Raw genomic sequence first — 22,338 nt, 5'->3', positions numbered from 1 at the left:
GGAATAGCCTTAAGCTGTTTGAGTGCTGGGGACCGCCCCCAGTGCTGCAAGAGAACTCATTTGCATACCGAAGAAAACCGTCATTTCTACCAAACAGCGTCGCGGAGAAGACATCTAAAGGTAGGAGAAGAATAGCCTTTCTTGAGGCTATTCCTACATGTTAGTCAGAAAAAATAGCATTTTAATGATAGGATCCCTTTAACTGACTTACAGTTTGCTAAAACTAGTGACCATTGAATTATCTGGACTGTGTATTCTAAAAATATCCTAGTCTGGTAGATTTGCTATATAGCAAACTTATATTTATGATGTAAGGATCAGGGAGAGCCACACTACAGAATTCTAGCATTGACAAAAGTAGATTTATTTCACATCCAGGTCTCTGTAGCAAAAGAAACACCTGAATAGTAACTTGGCATCACAAATTTTCATCATGAATTTGGTAATAGAATAGAATTTTCTCTGAACAAAGTGTATATACATATATGTACTGTTCCACTTGTGTTTTAGGTCGACAATGACTTAAATCTACAGTTTTCACCAGTATTACTTTTTGTATAATCTTGAAAACCTGCTACTTACATTGACTTCTTTGCAGAACTTCTGGTTACTATTGTGCGTACAGGTGGAACTGAATTACGACGATTCTTTGAAGATCTACTAAGAAAGCGAAAAATAGACTGAAGAGCGAAGAAAGGTGCAAGTTCAGAATTTTCTGTTCCAACAGATACCTTGGCACAATCAAATTTTCTTAATGAGCCAGTAGGTCTGTCTAAAGGTTTGGTATTCAACACCCAGTTTCTGCAGTGTGAACGTATCCAGGTCTGTATTTCTGGGTCCTTTCTTGCCTGATGCTGAGCATTATGTCTTGAATCTATGAATGCCACTGCATTCACTTTACTCATGACCTCTTGACTTTTCTTACAAAGCAAATCCATAAACACTAAGCCGCCATATCCATGTGCAATAAATGACACATTCTTAGCTGCACATCTTGAGATAAAATGGTCCCAGACATAACTGGTGTGTTCTTCTGGAGAGCTGCTACATCTTTTAGGGAGAATAGGTTTTCTATCAGTTTTAAATAAATCACAAGCACTTCCAGCCTCCAGACAGATAGACTCAACTTCATCTTTTACTACAGCTTGGGGCTCTTCCTTCATCTTCACAAAATTATCATTAGGATTTAAGACAATGACTGAGCTGTTGTCCCTTAATGCAGTCTTAATATATGGGATCTGGGTTCCTCTCTCTAGACCTTGATGGACTATCACTTTTTGGCTCCACTGTCCAGCTCGGATTATCCCTCTATCTTGAAGGAGTACGATCAGGTTTGTCTGGTTACTTAACAGTTCCTCACTCATGAAAAAGAATGACTTTGGTTCTTCATCACTGGCATCAATAGGAATGGGAATTCTTTCAAGGTTGCATTCTTTCTCAAGTAGTTCATAAACATGGAGTGTAATCATATCTCCAAGAACTTTGTAACGTTTGTGATTTCTATCATGTTCATTTTTGTAGTAATTGTAGATGAATGGTTCCTTGGTTACCAGATGCCTCAGCTCTCCACGCTGATTGAAATAGTACTGTAAGTCTTCCACACAATGGGGAATTTCAAGACAAGGTGAGAATCTCATCAATCCTTCCATTGTTTCTAAGCTAAGAAAAAAAAAAAGAAAAACAAAGACTGATGTTCTCTAAAAGGAAGGGGCTGGTTTGGAACCACTGAACCGCCATCAATCCATTAAAGAGGACCTTTCATTAGATTGGGCAAAGGCAGTTCTATATACTGCTGGAAAGCCAACAGTGCACTGAATTCAGCGCACTGTCAGCTTTCCCGATCTGTGCCCCGGGTAAAGCGCTATCGGTCCCGGTACCGTAGCGCTTTACAGTCAGAAGGGCGTTTGACAGTTAGTCAGGAACATCGTTCTTCCCAGCAGTGCCTATCGTGCTATACAGTGTGAGCGGGGAGGAAGGCCCCCTCCCCTCCTGATAATACTCATCTATGGACGATCTGTGTGAGCAGAGGGAGGGGGTGTTCCTTCCCGCTCACACTGTACAGTGCGATAGGCGCTGCTGTGGAGAAGGATGTACCTGACTGACTGTCAAACGCCCTTCTGACTGTAAAGAGCTACGGTACCGGGACCGATAGCGCTTTACCCAGGGCACAGATCGGGAAAGCCGACCGTGCACTGAATTCAGCGTACTGTTGGCTTTCCAGCAGTATATGGAACTGCAGTTGCACTATCATTAAAATAGCAAAAATGAGCAATGCCAACATGTTCCGCCTGCATAGCTTCTTCAGGGGTCTTTTGAGGCTAAGTTAGTAGTCTTTAATTATGATATACTTCTAGGAGATATGGGGAAAGAGGAAATGATACTGAGTTCACTTGCAGATGAGTCTCTTGATTTCACTTCTCACTTCAATATTAGTCTTTGGCTCTGCCCGGATATACACCTCCCTCGGCTCGGAGAAAAACGATGAAATCACAAATAAAGGAAAATCCAGCACGGCCATGTCTGACGCGGTATTTTTTGACATGCGTATAAATATCGCTTTTATGTGAAGTTGCGAATAAAGAAAAAGTTTTGTATTTTGGACTACGGCCGTGCTGGATTTTCCTTTATTTGTAGTCTCTAATTGTGGACACCATTGGCATGTCTCTGCTGTGTAATGCATATGCACAGCACCATATCTAAAGCGCATGTAAAGTTTCAGGCAACTCCTGCTTTTCTGGCAGTATTTATGTCTTTAATAAAGATTGAAATATAATTTATTAACAAATGTTCTCTCCTTTCTGTATTTTTTCAAGTTTCTCTACTCCCGCTGAAATTCTGTGCTTTACTTCTCACTGCAGTATGGGTGAACAGGCTTTTCTATAATGCAGAGAAACTGAGAAATGAAGGGGGGGCCACTTTAAACAGTTGTATTCTAAAACCTAGAACAGTAGCTCTGGTGTCATATGACGATATTTTGTTATTTTCAGGTTCTACCTGTATTATTTCTTGGGATATCAACAGTTGAAAATAGTCGAGATTGGGAGCAGTTGCAGCTCTTTTACACTATTGCACTGAGATGTCTATGGCCCACTAGTAAAATTAATTCTTGTGGTCCGCTATACAGCTACATGCACACAGCACTTGATACGCAATCACTATACCTTGCCCTTGCCCCTGATTATTTCTGTCCTGAGGTCCTGTCAGCAGCCTGCTATGTGGATCTTGCCTGTGTGCTGCGGGCATGTACCCACATAGCCGCACACCCCAGCAAAAAGACGCCATAAGATGATTGGGGCAACTACAGTGTAATTAAGAAGATGGAGCCCAGGGACGAAGGATACTGCTTGGCCTGACCCTTCACCTAGTTGTCATCTTAGCTGCACAGTGTGTCTACAGTATATAAAAATAAAATTGGTAGTTTTTCAAATAATCTACCTAGTGTATTTAATGTATAGACTGTTTGAGACACTGTACGATGCATATCTGTGTGTACTATGCCAGTACTATGAGTTTACTATGCCATGCTGGGGGATTCACCCAATCATCTGTGAGCCAGTCAGAGCCTGCCCTTTCATAGGACATCAGAACCACTGTTTTTATAATGACAAGATTCACAAACAGCAATTTCCCAATACATAAGGCTACATGGCGACTAGAGATGAGCGAGTAGTATTCGAAACTGCAGTTTCGAATAGCACGCACCCATAGGAATGAATGGACGCAGCTGGCACGCAGGGGGTTAAGCGGCAGGATGCCGGCCCCGTCTGCGTGCCGGCCGGCTCCATTCATTCCTATGGGTGCGTGCTATTCGAAACTGCCGATTCGAATACTACTCGCTCATCTCTAATGGCGACCAAAGATCCACATGTTACATTGTACCTTCTTCACTAATGTTTGTGAATGCCATCGCATCGTGGCCCTCATGCTGTGACATCTAGTCAAATAAAACTATGAGCACTGATGGTTTTCGTGCCCCTACAAGTTGCAGCAAGTTTGGAATTGCAATGCACCTCCATTCACTTATATTAAAAGGATCCTATCTTTCAAACAATTTTTTACAAGCTAATACGTCGTAATAGCCCTAACAAAGGCTATTCTTCTCCTACCTTTCGCTGTCTTCTCCGCACTGCCGTTCGCTTGAAATTCTGTTTTTTCTCGGTATGTAAAAGAGTTCTCTCGCAGCACTGGGGGTGGGCCCCAGCGCTCAAACAGCACTGGGGCATCCCCAATGCTGCCAAAGAACTCTCCTGCGCTGCCTCCATCTTCTTCTGGAATGAGGTCTTCACCGTGTCTTCTTCCGGCGGTGTCTTATTACTTCTAGGCCTCGGGCAAGCCGACTGTGCATGCCTGCCAGCCACGAGAAAATGGCCGCTTCCAATACTGTGAAAGCGGCCATTTTTCTTGTGGCCGCGAGCATGCGCAGCCGGCTTGCCCTAGGCGCTGTTTGAGCGCTTGGTCCCGCTCCCAGTGCTGCAAAATAACTCATTTACATACCGAGAAAAAAACGGAATTTCAAGCGAATTGCGGCACGGAAAAGACAACGAAAGGTAGGAGAAGAATAGCCTTTGCTAGTGCTATTACAATGTGTTAGTTAGTAAAAAATTTGTTTGAAAGATAGGATCCCTTTAATGAGTCACAGGGCATAGTCATGTGATGGAAGTTGGGAAGCCCCTGAGTAGCCCAAGCCTAACTGTTTAAGGCTGCGTTCACACTGAGTTTTTTGGTCAGGAAACTAACTCAAATTCCTCCTCCTAAAAAATGCCTCACCATACAGTCCTATGGTGAGGTGTTTTAAGGAGAAGGAATTTGAGTCAGTTTCCTGACCAAAAAACTCAGTGTGAACGTAGCCTAAAGGAAGTCTTTTAGCAAGAAAATCATTATCAAACAATAAAGTATCTTGTAGAACTGTTTTCTACACTATCCAGAGATGCCTTTCTTATTCTGCATTGCAGCTTCATTTACATGAAAGTCAGGATTGTATTCTTATGTAAATTAGCTGAAAAGTTATTTGGGGGCATTTCTTCTTCTGCCAGGGCTTTGCTCTCCAATCTAAACAATTGCCCCTAACTGCAGATAAAGTACGACCAAAGTGGAATATGTCACTTAAGCAGAGCTGGGCAGCAGTTAGGGGCACTGATATAGATCAGAGCCCTGGCAGGATAGGACATGCCCTTAAAACCCTTTGCAGCTAACTTGTATGAAAATAAAACACTGATTTTTCAAGAAAATAGAGCTGCAATACAGGATAAGAAAGGCATCTTTGAAAAGTGTATAAGCAGCCCTAAAGGGTACATTAATTAGTGTGATATACATTTTTTTTGCTGACTAGCTTTAAAGTGACCTCCCCCAAAACCTCAGCTTCCCACATTATTCAAGAGCTGACCCACTTGTACTCCAGCCAAAATTTGCCGATAAAGTGTAATACAAAATTTATTAATGAGTAATATTGCCAGGAAATCAAAACTTTAAGTATACTTTAAAGTCTCAATATACATTTATGGTAGATGTTGGGAAGGGGGTAAAGAGACACAAGGATGACAGTTGAAAATGTTTTTCCAGGCAGATTTTTTTTTTTTTTTTTAGAAAAGTCTGTTAGTGCTAGTAATGGGTTAATAAGTACACCCATATACCTTTAACAGTGTTTGGAGTGATTTCTGGATGTCTCTGTTTGCTGCTGGCATCCTATGCCTTTGTTTCCATGGTGTAACCTCCCATACAGCCAGTGCTACAGTGGAATGGTTTAGATCGGGGGACACCAGAGTTTAATAAGTGGCGGCACAAGGAAGGTGAGTAAAAATAAACACTTCATCACAGCATCCTCTTTGGCATTTACTGCTTTTGGATTATGTCACGTGCACAGGGGATCACTTCTGAGGCTTGCCTGGCCTCAGCAGCCACATCAGGTGTGTGGTCATGACAATGTTGCGCCCCTTATGACCGATAAGGCCCAATTAAAGGTCTCAAAGGTGACCCTCCTGGGTGCAGATCTATCAGTAAAATATCAGCTGCTACCTGTTGGAATAATCCAATAAAGTGCAGCAGATTTAAAAAAACAAAACAGTGATGGCACCTTAATTGTGTGGGGCCCACCAGGGAATGAAAGCTTGGGAGAATAATTGGGGCAATATACCATGTGATGACCACCAAGGAGGCATTATACTGTGTAGAGACATCATACACCAGGGGTAGGGAACCTTCGGCTCTCCAGCTGTTGTAAAACTACAACTCCCAGCATGCATACTTGCTCTGCTGTTCTTGGAACTCCCATGGGCGTGAATAGAGCATGTTGGGAGTTGTAGTTTCACAGCAGCTGGAGAGCCGAAGGTTCCCTACCCCTGGCATAGACCATATGGTGGACACCCAGGGGGTATTATTTCTGTGTAACACACATTATCACTGTGTGTTACACAGAAAAGGGCACTAATTACTGTATGGGGCACAAAGAGACTGGGTGGAGCCAAAAAGGGCAAAGGCAAGACTGGATGGAGTTATAGTCGTGTCTTTACACATTCAGTTACTGTTCAGCTCAGTACTTCATCTGATGCCAGAACCAGGTTAGTGGACTTTTTCTAAAGGTAGCTGAGTACTCCTTCTCTAGAAGACTAAGCACAATCATTTATTACATAGTCATCCATCATTTTGTGCAGAAACACATTTATCCTAAAGAGATAGCTGATCATTGTTATCCTGTATATCAGAGGTTAACTCTGCTGGATCCATTTAAACAAGGGACAACTGGAATGTACTGCAGTTATCAAACATATCCCCATTACTGGAAATTCCGTGAAAGAGTGTTGTTGCGTGCCTCCAATTTAGCTATATTAAAAGTGCTGTGTGTTTCTATGAGGTTAGAAAAGGGTTAAAGGGGTTGTCCAGGATAAATTAAACTTTATAATCTAAGCTAACCAACCTACACCCCCCCCCCCATTCCATCCACCAACTACCTTCTAGATTACTTCCGTTACATTGTTCTAATCCGCTTGGGGACCCAAAGAACGCAAACCTAATCCGCTTAACAACGGTCCACCAGGTTTCCACTTAAAAAGTGCTTGCAGGACTTTTTTCTCTCCGCAGTTTTTGTGAATTTGGAGAGCAGTCGCAGGTGTGAACTTAGCCTTACTGTACCAAATATCTACTATCTATTAGATATTACCTAGATCACCATGGCGGTCATGTGAGGTAGAAAATGGAACTTACTAAACATATTTGTTAGCACTTATTAACCTATTAATAGCACTAAGACCTTTTTGCCCAGAAATGTCCTATGCTAAGCATGCCTGGTCACCCGCCCATACTATGTCACTGCCCCCTGGTGTTGCATGGCATTGCTAAATATCCTTAGCATGCCAGTAGTCCAATTTGGCAAAAAAAAAATCTAATGGAACCCTGTACAGTTCTAAGGAGGGGGTTCAAGCAGGAGGAATTATAGCACTGTTGCCTTTAATGGAAGTTTTTGACAGAAATCATTATATTTCTTAATCTCCCTTAAGTATATACAGCTTCACTGCAGCTCATGGAGACTTCACACTATAAAGCAGTCAGCTCCTATACATACAGCCCAGGAATCATGGCCGCCTCCACACAACAACCACTAGATGCTATAACTCACTTCTCAGGCAGACAGCGCTACAGTCACGTGACAGGAGCGCTCCAGTGCCTCACGTGACTCGTTTAGACACGTAACCGACTTACGTCACTTCCGCAAATACTGCCGACTTGAAGTGGGCGGTCCTTTGCGTAGTGGGAGGGGATTGGCTACACCTCATGCTGTGGGCGGTGTCATTTCATGGGCACTGAACGTCGACGATAAGTCGCTGGTGCGTCTCAGGAAATCGCTGACATCTTCTGACGTCACTTTATGTATTTCACCTAAAATGCAGATGAAGTGATGTAAACAATCCTCAGCGGCAAATAAACGTGTACGGGACGGCAGGTTGTGATGTGCTGTGTATGTATCCTGCGCTGTGGGGTGGTGGGCGGCACTATCAGCTGTGTATAGGGGGTAGCATCAGGTGCCATCTTCTGTGGAGCTGCCATAAGATCGTCATAGATATAGAACAGATCATAAAGTTTACTGAAGGTCGGGGAGGGACCAAGCTGAGACCTTAGTTGTGGCTCACAAGTATAAGAAAGAAAAGCTTATCATCTTCTTTACATGGTGCCCCACATAAAGATGGTTTTCCTGAAGCTCTGCGTATATGACAACGCTTTTACCACTTTGCATCAGCAGTCCATGTAGCAGCTTGGAAAAAGTAAGTGGCACTGCTTCTGGCACTTGTGGGGGGCACTATTTGGGGTGATAGTGGGGTAAACTCTGCTTAGCTCTTATAGGCAGGCACAGGGAAGATCAGGGATTGCCACCATTATGGTATCATGTCTGTGCCAGGAAGGAGGAGTGCAAGTCAGTATATCTCAATTTCATCATGTCTTATGGTGGGTTTGGAGGTTACACCTCATGTTTAATGCACTAAAATAGTTTCAGGTAAGTGCATTCCAGGAAATTAGACTTGGAACTGTGTTGCTAACGGCAGTAAGGACATATCTTTTCTCTTGTTTTTTAATTCACAATTTTTATTGAAAACTTTTGTAACAACAAAGGGTAAAGTACAACAAACACCAAAAACATCCTTATGAGGAAACCACAAATTTCAAACAGAAATTGATACAATTGCAAAGTATATCAGCGATCTTAAATATAGTGCCTGAAGTCTGGGAAATATAGTGAGACCTCTGACAACAAAATTAACTGATCAAAGAGAAAAACTAAAAATAATAGTCTTGGGTATGCCTAGAGTAAGGGGGCGTTCACACTACTGTCAGTGTCCGACAGGTAGTGTCCGTTCAAAATCTCGCACGGACATTAGCAGCGGACACTAGCTGTGTCCGTGATACTTGTCATTCATTTAAATGGCGATCGGGTGCGTTCATTTGCACTCCGTGCCCTTCCTTCACTGTCCGCATGTAAAGATGTCCGACTTTTCAAGTGGACAGAAAAACCCGACATGTAGGTTTTTTCTGTCCGCTTGAAAAGTCGGACATCTTTACAAGCGGACAGTGAAGGACAGGCACGGAGTGCAAAAAAACGCACCCGATCGCCATTTAAATGAATTACAAGTGTCACGGACACAGCTAGTGTCCGCTGCTAATGTCCGTGCGAGATTTTGAACGGACACTAGGAGCGGACACTACCTGTCGGACACTGACAGTAGTGTGAACGCCCCCTAAGGCTTAGTTAACACGTAAATTACATGTGGCTTATTTTGGCACCGGAAAAAAATGCTTCATAATTAGGAAGATTTTTTTGGACCTTGCCGCGCTCTTTGGAGCTTTTTTGGAGCGTTTTTTTGTGAAAACGGCTTCAAAAAACACCAGGCTGTTTTCCCTTCCCGTAAAGTGAATGGGCCAAAAAAAAGCGACACTTTAAAAAAAAAAAAAAGTTCAGCCCTGTGAACTAGTCCATTGACAAGGTTGCCAGCAGTTAGATCCCAACCGATCTAATAGTGACACCCTATTCTAGGAACTGGTCATCAATTGTCAACCAAGACTAAACTATATATCTTAGGCTACATTGAAATTATTACTAGCTTCCACTGTTCTGCTATATAATAGGAGTAGAACAAAGGAAGTGCTGTAAATTTAAAATGAACCAGCAGAGCCCAAAAAAAATCCCATGGTCTATCTCAGTCTTTCTGGATTCCTGTTCTGGTATCTGTCGTTTTGCCTAATGCAAGACTTTTTAATGCATAATTAATGGTTTTGCTATGGAGGCTCCTAACAGAGTCTTAATTTATGGCAATATTTTGTGAGCATTAAATTACATTTTATAATGTTTATTTTTCAGGGGCAGAGAAACCATGATGGATAAACAGAAAAGGGATTCCTTGTCATTTACATCACCAGGTGGTAAAAGTATTGGGGTATGTACTATACAGACATATAGCACACAGTCTTTCCCTCGCTAAACTCTTCCTTGTACAATCTTTTCTGTATGCAGCTGCCAGTTTCATCTATCAAATTAAACGCTACAGTGATGTCTCTGATCTCTATCAGTATCACTCTCTGATCTGATTCACTATAGAATATAAAAATATAAACTTGTCACCTTCATCCACATCTGCTGCACCTGCCTACATTTCCTCCCTCATCTTTATCTACCACCGAACCCATGCTGTCTGTTCAGCAAATTACCTAAGACAAACATCCTCCATTATCAGAACCTCCTACTCCTGTCTACAAGACTCCCCCCTAGTTGCACAACTTCTCTGGACTGCGGGAGTGAACAACGATCGCTGTCATTAGCTCCGCGCCTCCAGCGGAAACCTTGTGGCTGCGGAAGCCGCACTGCTTCATGTCAGGAAAGGGTTCAATATGCAAAGAAAACTTTCATGATTCTGCAGCTAAAATTAACATGCTGCATTTTTTGGAAAATGCACACATTGTTGAAAAAGCAGCTTTTCTGCATCTCTTTTTTTCCCACAATGTATGGACGAGATTAATGAAATCTCATTCACTTTGGTGGTACTGTAAAATGCAGAAATTGGTTCCGCAGTGGCCAAAAATGGTCCACTGGGACCTTATCCCTACAGCATCAAGCACATCCTAAAAACACATCTCTTCAGGCAGGCCTTTCTCATTTCCTGCATTTTTGCTGTTACACTCCCTAAAACTACCGTAACCCTCCTCTGTTCACTTCTCACACACACACACAGTATCCCAAAAGTCGTGATGCTTTTATCTGAATGTAACTCTATGTCTAGGCACTTTTGATCTGCAGATAAAGGGACAATGGCTGGTGACTGGATCATTCAGCTTTATTTATTTGTGAAATTATTGAAGCCTTTTCCATAAAAATAAAAATGGCCAGTCAGCTAGATAAGCTTCTACCCCTTGTGTCACCGCTTTGTATCTCATAGATTGTAAGCTGTTGCGAGCAGGACCTTCCCTCCCTCTTATATGCAATGTGAATTCATTTATTACTCTGTGGTTTTAACTTATTGTTTCATTTTATTTTATCAGTTTAAAATTCCTAAGAAAAAGCCTGACGACTGGTGTGAAGAAGTCCATACAAATTCACCTTTGACAAGACTCGGCAGTCATGAATTCAGAAATGTCACTTTTCGGAAGGTAAATCAAATTGTATGCAATTGATTTTTTTTTTTTTTGAGTGGTAACATGTAAATGTGGATAGTTACCTGTAAGGCTGGGTTTACACCAGTATGGCTCTCCGTAAGGGTATTCCGTTCTACTCTCCGCATAAAAATAGATTAGATTTCTGTTGAGGTGGGGGGGAATGGAAACAGGAACGCAGATGTGAATCTAGCCTTATGCAGGGTTTCTTGATAAGTGCAATTATTGTGGCTGGCTAAGAGGAACATCTTTCGATCATCAGTATCAGATATTGACAAGTCATCAATATCATATGAGAGGGGAATGGAGCAAGAATTAGACAGTTCCATTATCTGTGCAGTGGCCAGACCAGGTTACTGCAGATCAGCCCCCATTCATATTGTAGTGGTGATCTGGGGATTCTTCTTTATCTTTATCTTCTTCTTTTTGACAAATGATCCAACAACTTTTGATAAAACAGTGTGTCCCTTGTGACTATCTTTTCTTGGGTGGAAGAAGACACCCACAGGCCATGCTAATACAGTGAAATTTTGGTGCAGTTTTACTTCTTTTTGAAATAAAATATAATACTATATGTATCAGAGCACTCCGGAAAGGAGGCTATATATTGATAATGCTAGAGAAAGATAGGAGTTATTATTTTGTGTCTTGGGATTGGATGCAAATCCATGGTAGAAATTTGACAGACTGCTTTGAATTTCCACCTCAGAAATTACACGTATGAAGATATTCCTTTGTGTGTACACGTTATTATTATTAAATTGACTTGTATGTATTTAGGTTTATTTTTATTTTTCAGAGACCATGTTCTTCATCTTATGAATCGTATAATGTGCCACGGAATAAAGAGACCCACGCATACTACACATCACCTCCTGGTTCTTCCAAGTGTATGAGGTAATATTGCTCCTAGTTTTTTTTTAACAAATTACAAATTTAATAGTCTGGTTTTATTTTGTGCTTTTGCAATGTGATTCAATTTCACACTAACTTGCACCACATTTATATGTGCATAATATAACGATTATTTTTTTTTGTTATATTTTCACCAAAATCACCTATATTTGTACACCATTTTTGGGAATTTTGGTAGTATCTGGTAGATATTGTGCCAGCTAGCTATAGGCCTTTTATGTAAATGTCACTAACTAGTAGAGATGAGCGAGTAGTATTCGATCGAATAACATTATAGTCTATGGGAAAAAACAGGAATTTTTTTCCGGTTTCCATGGAAACCAAAGTTCGACACATTGGATCCTCCAAGTTCCGGAAGTAGCAGGACAAGGAGCACAAGGAGGTTTTTGCATTGAATTCAATGGAATTTTCCCGCGTGGTATTCGACCGATACGAGTATTCGATCGAATAGTCTTATCGAATACTACTCGCTCATCTCTACTAACTAGTTTACAGATGCAGATTCTGCTGTTGAAGCAGCCACTGAGTGATTTTAGGGTAAGGCTAGGTTCACATCTTCATCTGAGTCTCCAATGGAGACATCGTTGCAGAGTTCACAGAAAATGAGCAAAGAAAAAAGTCTTACATAGAGGACTTTTTTTTCAGCTGCTTTAAAGAGGACCTTTCATCAGACTGGGCACAGGCAGTTCCATATACTGCTGGAAAGCCGACAGTGCGCTGAATTCAGTGCACTATCGGCTTTCCCGATCTGTACCCCAGGTAAAGCGCTACTGGTCCCGGTACTGTAGCGCTTTACAGTCAGAAGGGCGTTTCTGACAGTCAGTCAGGTATGTCCTTCTCTACAGCAGCGCCTATCTTGCTGCACAGTGTGAGCGTGGAGGAACACCCCCTCCCTCTGCTCACAGTACTCGTCCATAGATGAGTATTATCAGGAGGGGAGGGGGCGTTCCTCCCCGCTCACACTGTACAGCGTGATAGGCGCTGCTGTGGAGAAGGACGTTCCTGACTGACTGTCAGAAACGTCCTTCTGACTGCAAAGTTCTACGGTACCGCGACCGATAGCGCTTTACCCGGGGCACAGATCGGGAAAGCCGATAAAGCGCTGAATTCAGCGCACTGTCGGCTTTCCAGCAGTATATAGAACTGCCTGTGCCCAATCTGGTGAAAGGTCCTCTTTAAGTTTAAAAAACGACAGAGACCCGATGGACCACATTATTGTCAATGGGCCACAGTCCACCTCTCCATTGTTACGGTCCCTGTTGTAGAGCTAGCATTAGTGTGAACCTAGCGTAAATTCGCATGGAGGAATTTTTGTGGTGGAATATGCTGTAAAAAAAAAAAAAATCTGCTTCACTTTCATTTATTTGGGAGACAGACGCTACCAGTAATAAGGAGCTTCCTGCTTGATCTTTAGGCCAATTCTGCCTGAACCTCCTATTGCAGTGAATGGGAGTAAGCAATTTTGTGACAGATTTTGCATGATTGGTCCCGCTTCCAAATCTGCTGTGTGAACTTACCCTTTTACCCTGTAAATCAGGGCTGGTATATATTCAGAACCTGGGTAATCAATTCCTAAAGACTGCTTGGCAGGAAATTAAAGGGGTCCTTTGGTGCTGGTCCCCGGTTCACTCTATATTGGTAGTGCCAGATTATTGCAGCTGTGCTCCTTGAAACAGGTCTGTAGTACTATACTATACTGCGGTGAATTAAAGGGATTCTACCATTAAACTACTTTTTTTTCTAATTACCACGTTGGAATAGCCTTAAGAAAGGCTATTCATCTCCTACCTGTAGACGTGGTCTCCGCCGCGCCGTTCCATAGAAATACCGGTTTTAACCGGTATGCAAATGAGCTCTCCGCAGCAATGAGGGCGGGCCCCAGCGCTGAAAGGCCGATCAGCGCATCCCCATTGCTGCCCAAGAGCTCTTTCCTGCACCGCCTCCTTCTTCTGCAGCAACTCCGTCTCTTCTGGCTTCTCTTGCTCTTGTAGTTCTATACAGGAGCATAGAGAGGCCACCCCAAAATGGCCGCCGGCCGGCTCCTGTATTGAACTGCAAGAGCGGCTACCCAAAAATGGCCGCCGGCCATTTCTGGGTAGCCGCTCTTGCAGTTCAATACAGGAGCTGGCCGGCAGCCATTTTTGGGTAGCCGCTCTTGCAGTTCAATACAGGAGCTAGCCGGCGGCCATTTTGGGGTAGCCGCTCTTGCAGTTCAATACAGGAGCTGGCCGGCGGCCATTTTGGGGTGGCCTCTCTATGCTCCTGTATCAAACTACAAGAGCAAGAGAAGCCAGAAGAGACGGAGTTGCTGCAGAAGAAGGAGGCGGCGCAGGAAAGAGCTCTGGGCAGCAATGGGGACGCGCTCATCGGTGTTTCAGCGCTGGGGCCCGCGCTCATTGCTGTGGAGAGCTCATTTGCATACCGGTTAAAAACGGTATTTCTACAGAACGGCGCGGTGGAGACCACGTCTAAAGGTAGGAGACGAATAGCCTTTCTTAAGGCTATTCCAACTTGTTCATTAGAAAAAAAGGAAGTTTAATGGTAGAATCCCTTTAAGCCTTCTGGTTTTGCATATGGAGGCTGCCTGGAACAGCTGAACTGTTCGGAGTCCGGTTATCAGTACCCCACTGATCAAAGGATAGGTATCAATATCAAAAATATTCCGCATCCCAAAAGAACCCTTTAATTTTATGTTTGTCTACTATTAATGCCTTGGGAAGTTTTTATTGCTTGGCTCCTTACAACACAAAATATATATTTTTTTAAGAATAAGAGAGTTTCACATGTAATAAATAATAATAACAATAGTATCAAGTATGTGTACACAGCAAATTCCTGCTAAGTCAATATCTAGTAGGTTGTTTATTTCTCACTGCTACCTGCATGTACCTTCCGAATCTCTCAGGCATGTCTTGATCCCACAGTAATAATTTACTGATCCATCAGAAGTTGAAAATGTGCTGTGGGTTATGGCTACATCCTGTGGCAAACCTTTTCTGACTAGTGTAGACACTAGTTTAGGCAGATTTCAACTTATACTTTGAAGTGCAAATTTTAAAAGGAGAGTTGAAATTTGTTTAGTTGATATGTGCCTATTTAGGCACAGTGTGCATTTGTAAGCAACCATGTTGAAATTATTGAGACCTTCTCAAGGTTGTTTTTTCTGAACTATTACAAATCCAGGGGTTAATGATTAAGGATATATACTTCCCATACTCAGTTCACATTTGTGACTGCAGGTACTGACAGGGGTCCGATACTCTGTCAAAGATGAACATTGCAGTTAACATACACTGTGTACATCAAGGTTGCTTTTGATTTATTCCCTGACTTGCACACAATCTCAAGTTGCAATGTAGCCTTCAGTCTGCATTAGATTTTATAGTAGCTTTCTTCCCACCCTTTCACAATGTAAATTCTCACTGAATCTCTCATTTCTGTATCATTTACCCAGTCATTACTCTTATTTGCAAAGTTTGTGCATCGGGGGACAATAAACAAGCTCCATGCTTCTAAGAAAGTTGTTTTAACACATAATGGTATATTTACTATTCCTGAATAAGGTGCTTCATGCTAACATCTGTGTGCAGACCCAAACACTTCAATGAATGAGCTTGGACCGCAAAATGGATAAGACCTATTCTGAGTTTTGCATTCAGGCTCACAGCCACCCAGAACGACCTGTCAAAAAAACGGTCCTGTGTTTGGGGCCGTAGAAATGAATGGGTCAGTGTGCTGCCTATTTAAAAAAATATATATGCTGGCTTCTGTGATGTAGTGATTTCATGTGGTCACTAAAGATAGAGAACAGTAAATGCGCAGTGAACACTGTGAATGTGCTTTTTAACTTTCAGCCTTAGGCCGGGTTCACACGGAGTATTTTGGTTCGTAATGTGGAACGTAGACGCCGCGGGAGCTTTTGCGGGCCGTATACGCTCCCATTGTTTTCAATGGGAGCCGGTACCATATACGCGGCGCTATTTTGTGGCCGCCGTAAAATCACGGCTGCAAAATAGCGCCACGTATACGCTACCGGCTCCCATTGAAAACAATGGGAGCGTATACGGCCCGCAAAAGCTCTCGCGGCGTCTACGTTCCACATTACGAACCAAAATACTCTGTGTGAACCCGGCCTTAATAGTTTGCCTCTGCACAGTATCTAAACAGCATCAAAAATTCAGTATATTGTGCAACGCAAGTATGATTCCGATGACTTCCTTAGTTTTGCATGACTTTAAAGGGGTTGGCCACTTTCAGACCAATATTAACAAACAAATGTACAATAAAAAGATATACAATTTTCCAATATACTTTCTGTATCAATTCCTCACGTTTTTCTAGATTTCGGCTTGCTGTGATTCATTCTGTTACTTCTAGAGGATAAAAGTCTGACCATGGTCACGTGACTTACGGTCCATGGTCATGTGATGAGCACACAGGTGCACAGCTGATTACCAGGCAGATGTCTGATTATTGTGCAGTGACTATAACAAGCAGCACCTGTGTGCTCATCACATGACCATGGACTGTAAATCACATGACCATGGTCAGACCTTTATCCTCTAGAAGTAACAGAAAGAATGACAACAAGCAGAGACCTAGAAAACTGTGAGAAATTGATACAGAAAGTATATTGGAATATTGTATATCTTTTTATTGTACATTTATTTGTCAATATTGGGGAGTCTGCAAACGGAGTTACGCTACGCTCATTCTGAACGTGAAATTAGTTCAGAATGAGCGCGTAAAAACCAGATCCCATTGATTTCTGTGGGTGCCGGCATACGTGCGCTACCTATTGAAATCAATGGGAGCCTATTTTCCCTATTGCTTTCAATGTGATACTGACCTGCGTACTGGCACCCAGAGGATATACAGGGAATTGAGCTATCTGGTCCAATACACCTGATCGGTGCAGGGACCTACTGTTTTTATGGCTTATCAGAAAAATAGGCCATAAAAACCTTAACCTTGAATAAGAAAGTCTATGGGTATATTCACACATCCATTTTTATTTAACGGACTGTGAATGTCTGTCACAAAAATAGGACACACCATTTTTAATGTCTGACAAAACTTATTTGCATCCAAATTATGGCCATTAAAAACAGGTGAGTGGGTTGGGTAAAATTTTTTAATTTTTTTAATGTACAGGAAATGGATGAAAAATATGTAACACTTGGGAGGAAACTAGTCGTTAAGAATGGACTGTTATTAGTTTTTAATGGCTGATTTTACCAAAGTTTGCGTGCATGAGGCCTTATTTCCATAATATCTGAGAGCCAAGTACCTACACTAATTTTCTTTGCAATCATATATGTGTGTTTGTGAATTTATTTTCATTTTCTTTTGATGCTTCCTTATAAACCTTACTAAGTGTTAGTTGCTAACTACATCTATGCTTGCACATGTATGGAGCTAGCAGTGTGTATGGTGCGGTTATCTTTTTTTTTTCTTGTAAATATTATACTTTCATCTACTATCTTTTTTCAATCAAATAATTTTTGAGGTTTTCCAAATTAAAAAACTGCAGAACAAAACAAAATAACCCAACATTCCCCCCACCCTGTGTTCACCAGCAAGCCCATAGGAAAAGATGGCAAGTCAGAGGGTAGTTTTCTGAGGCCTGTGATACATCCTGGGATCCAGATACCGACATGGATAAATCCATATTCTAACCGCAGAAAGGCTTTCCCTACCCCACCATGTTGACAATCATTATTAGGCTGACTTCACACTGAGTTTTTTGGTCAGGAATTTGGTCAGGAATCCGCCTCAAAATCAGACTCCAAAAAAAACCTCCCAATAGAGATTTTTTGGAGGCTGATTTTGAGGCAGATTCCTGACCAAACAGCTCTGTGTGAACTCAGCCTTAGAGTGACATTTATATGTAGAAAAGAACAGCAACACTGAAGATGTTTTTTGGAACATCCCAATCCTTTTTATTGTAAGGGTCCCCGAAAATATACTAATCCTCAAGTGCCCAGGAGTGGGACACCAATTGAAGTCAGTGAGATGTCATTGTAAAGCAACTATAGACGTTCTTTGTATCTGGTTTCTGCTGTGACTTATTAATGTAGGTTCCAAGTGACCTTTGTCTAATAATTTAGAATAGGTAATTTCAGAAACCAGATAACCCTTTTAACAAACTATTATAAAGGCGATCCAGTTTTTAAAAATGTAACAAATAACCAAAATGCATCAATAGAAAACACTTCCTTATATATCCTCTTTAAATTTGGCACCATTTATCTTTTTTATTTTCAGGTCATTGACTACAGCTGTGACGTTTCGTTTACAAGTTCACTAACCCTCCCTGTGAGCTGTTTAGTCAGTAAATTAAATGTCACAGCAGCACATGACCACCTTGCTGCTTGAAGCCATTTATATTGACCTCAGGTGTAGGCGAGGGGGTGAGTGAAGGGTACACACGGACTGAAAGCAGGGAGAGAAATCATTGGAAATGTAGATTTTCCAGAGTTTCGCTGCATGTAAATAACAGTGATATAAGGAGCAACAAGTAAAACTTTTACCAGGTAATTTTTGGACTTGCACTGGCAATAGGTTCACACCTGCTTCAGTGTTTCTGTTTTTCTTGTCTGTCGGAAAACCGGTAGAACGGAAAAACTGACAGACACAAAATCCAAGTGTTTATAATGAAGTTCAATGGATGTCCATCCTTTTTAATTGAAATCTCTGGACAAAAAAGTCAGGCTTGCAAAGCTTTCACTTGGTGATTTATAACAGGTCTGCGCCAGAGACTCTGACACGCATGTGAACCCAGTCTTAATCACCATTAAGTTTTAGAGACCCTAAAATCCCCTCCATCCCAGCCCACATTTCATGGGTGAGCTTTTGTTTTTGTTTCTCACATTTCTGTTCAGAAGACCTTCTATACATTTCCTCCACTTGGATTTTCACATTGCACTCTGTAAAAATATTTGATATGTTATATATTTCAACTTTAAATCAAGCTTTTCTTATACTGGTCTATTCTATGTCCTTTCTCAATAACATTATTATAACTGGTAGTTAAAGGGGTTGTCTGGGCAAAAATGTTATTTTTTAAATAGGCTGGGGGAAGTGAAAAAGTCATACTCTTCTTTCCCCGTTGCTCCGGTGCCTCCCATCACGGTCTGGTAGTGCCGATCTACGGCCTAGGTGAAGGACACATTATATCACTACTTGTGAAATCCCGGGGCCTTTCCTGAGGCAGCGGAAGTGATCCGGGACATCCAAGCCGGCGAGGAATTTCACTTCATGAAGACAGCTAAGCAGCCGAACCAGACTGGGAGGATACTCACCAGGGACAGGTGAGGAATGATTTTCTTTTTTTTTTTTTTCCCCTCTGCCTATTTCAGAAAGAATTTTTTTGCTTGGACAACCTGTTTAATTACAGCTTTGCAATATCTGTGAATGCGTAGGATGCCAGCCATCGGTCTGCTTGCTGCATGTAGGCATACCAAGCATGAAACCAAGAAGGACTTATATGACACTTGTTGGGAAATGTTTTTATGTGTATCTGTTATATCTAAACAACAGGCAAGCCAGAGTTATCCTGACGGATATCCTAAGGTCTGGTTCAGGAAGCCCTTCTGCACGGAATAATGTAACTGATTCAAATCCTATAAATTCCATTTCCTCACCTACTTCTAATAATGCAGCACAACAAGTTTTGCAAGGTTCTCCAGGAAACCTTTGCTTGTCCAGGTACAGTATGCTATACTGCTGTCGGTGGTCTAATGTGAATATCCTTGTGCTATAAAATTTAGGTTCCGCGTTGCAGGATTGGACTTTATAAGATAGCAGTCCTGTCACATTACAATGACCTTATATTACGTAGACTTGTTATACATAAGTACTGTATATCTGATCTGAAAAATTAATAGTGTTACAATATGCCCAAATTTAAATTAGTCTTTAAAAATTTTCTCAAGATTCCATACTGATAAGGCTATGGTGACATTAAATTTGCAATTCCAAATACTACAGCATGATTCTCATGTACACTTGGTTTCTGTTGACTATGAATACAAAGTGATAACCTAAAAGTTGAGGCCATAGAACCTCCATAAAAGAGACAGGACCAAAATAACAACTACAGCAAACGAACCATAAAAAACATACTTTACAAAGAAATCCCTTAAAGGGGTTTTCCCATCTCACTGTTTCAGCAGTTTGCCTGTTGTGTCTTCTCACTTCCTGTATCCCCCCCGCCCTTCCCTCTTGCTGAATGGGATACTGAAGTATCACATTACTTATGGAGATCAGATAATATGCACATGCTGTACAGAACGGACTTCATGTTATGTGTGTGTCTACATAAAGAGCTAACAGACTTCACTTTATCAGCATACTGCAATTAGCTGAACTCATTGTTCTGCCTGCAGAGCAGTAAGTGACGTCAGTTGTCCTATCACACAGTTCTGTGGTTATGGAAACACTGTGTAAACAATGGGATGTATACGTTCTCATAGCAGGAAAACAAAGCAGCATTTCTAAAGCAATATATTTAGGAAAAGTCTTCAATTTACATAAACTACCAATATAGATAGGATCTTGGAGATGGGACAACCCCTTTAAGGGGCCTTGCTCTTGGCTGAAAGAATGTAACCATGATGGTCATTTCATTGCAACTCTGCATGTCACTCAGTGGCAGAAGCACTGCACAACTTCCCATCCAACCAATAATATAACTATTCTCAAATAGACTGCTTCCAGCATGGTGACAAGGTTTTATACACCCATATTTATTGGTTATATAACTTATTTAACACTACATTCCAAGTATTAAACTTTTTTTTTTCAATGTTTGCAAGTATGCTGTTGCTTTCCATCCTGACAGTACTGGATGTATTACATAAGGTCAGACCAGTGTTATTGGGGTTGTCTAGCCCTATGAAATTGTTAAAAAAAACTGTTTACAGTTGTACAAAATAACTTAAGGTATGATATTCAGCAATGTTTTGTTGCTTCCCAGCTCCACTGACAGTCTCTATGCGTCGGTCCCTAGTGATAATGCGTTGATATCATATCTGACTACTACCTTTAATCACCAGTTGTAGCAGTGTTATGTCATTGCTGGGGCTGGGAGAATACAGTTCAGATCAATGCCATGGGAGGCGCAGATCATTGGTCAAGTAAGCTCACTGGACAAAAAATTAGTCACTACTAAAGAAATAATGAAAATCCTTATTTAATATCCTGTAACTCCACCTCTGGCCTTGATAATTGCCTGGATTTGGTTAAAAAATGAGTCCACAAAGTTTTGCAGGTATGCTGCATCCAGTTTAAGGGGCCCAATCCATAATAAGAAACGTGTGTCATTGGAATAAAGGCAAAAACATGATTCGTCAGACCACGTTACAGTCCGTCAAACAGCTAGTATCCACATTCGGTGATTTCTAGCTCATTGAAGACCTGCAGCTTTATGTGTCTGTGTGAGCAATGGCCTCTTACGAAGTGAACGACTCCAAATGTTCATTGCATGTGGTTCTCTTTGCAATGTTTCCTTGCTAACAGGTTGGGAAGGACCTTCATTCACTGACTGCAGCAATTCCTGACGGCTTTGGAAACAATTTTGATCCACAAGCCGTGAAACTTGTCTCCGGTCCCTCTCAGTGAGGCTCCTTTTTTTTACCACAATTCGGACGTCGTGATTTGTGATTTTTGCCACTCTGTCACATCCTTACATTTCCCCATGTTTACGTACAATTACAAACTGTCGAAACAAACTAAATGATCTTTACTGCTTTACGATCATGTAGATGCAGTGCGTACGAATTTGAGCACGTGACTCAACCACTGCCCTATCTGTACAAGATTAATGATTTATCTGCGCTTGCGCACTAGGGTGACTATTTTTTTTTTTCCGGTGAGCTTATTACTACTTATTATTTTATGACATTCTAAAATGTTATGTGGTTGGACAAAGCAGCTTGTAATGTGCTGTCTTCTGGCTTGCTTTAAAGGCAGTTCTGTAAAACATGCTGCCTTATACTGTCATTATTATTATTATTATTATTATTATTATTATTATTATATTTATTACACATCAAAAAATGACTTATACTACCCTTTTTTAAAGTGAACCTTTGAGTTCATATGTGGTAGCTCATCTCAGTACTATGCCCATTCTAAGTGTGTCAGAAGGGAATGGTGTGACCTGGTTTCTAAACTGGTATGCCACAAATATGTGAACTGTAGATTTAATGTTGTATGTTTTAAACTGAACACATCTGTTTAGAAAACTGCATATGCAGCTTATACTTAGATTTTCAGAGTTACTCCCTTGTA

General features: G+C 41.4%; 2 protein-coding genes across 5 annotated transcripts in view; one reads left to right on the top strand and one right to left on the bottom strand.

The window, feature by feature from the left end:
• Positions 1-578: 578 nt before the first annotated feature.
• On the bottom strand, positions 579-7,689 carry LOC142195344 (putative protein ARB2BP). Its single transcript, XM_075265049.1, has 2 exons — positions 7,610-7,689; positions 579-1,659 (listed from the first exon to the last, which is right to left on the bottom strand). The coding sequence occupies exon 2, from the start codon at positions 1,647-1,649 to the stop codon at positions 579-581; it is 1,071 nt and encodes a 356-aa protein (XP_075121150.1). The 5' UTR covers positions 1,650-1,659; positions 7,610-7,689.
• Positions 7,690-7,714: 25 nt separating this feature from the next.
• The window catches only part of SENP7 (SUMO specific peptidase 7), a 50,923-nt gene continuing 36,299 nt past the window's right edge, over positions 7,715-22,338 (top strand). For 2 of the 4 annotated variants that reach the window (XM_075265040.1, XM_075265038.1), the window contains exons 1-5: positions 7,715-8,252; positions 9,842-9,917; positions 11,017-11,124; positions 11,927-12,024; positions 19,585-19,752. In XM_075265040.1, coding sequence (XP_075121141.1) covers positions 9,855-9,917; positions 11,017-11,124; positions 11,927-12,024; positions 19,585-19,752 — 437 coding nt within the window. In that variant the 5' untranslated portion in view covers positions 7,715-8,252; positions 9,842-9,854. The remainder of the gene's footprint in view (positions 8,253-9,841; positions 9,918-11,016; positions 11,125-11,926; positions 12,025-19,584; positions 19,753-22,338) is intronic. The other 2 variants (XM_075265039.1, XM_075265041.1) reach the window with 2 other exon arrangements.

The sequence above is a fragment of the Leptodactylus fuscus genome, chromosome 2, assembly GCF_031893055.1.
Source record: "Leptodactylus fuscus isolate aLepFus1 chromosome 2, aLepFus1.hap2, whole genome shotgun sequence".
Taxonomy (NCBI): domain Eukaryota; kingdom Metazoa; phylum Chordata; class Amphibia; order Anura; family Leptodactylidae; genus Leptodactylus; species Leptodactylus fuscus.
This window is presented reverse-complemented; position numbering and strand designations above follow the sequence as displayed.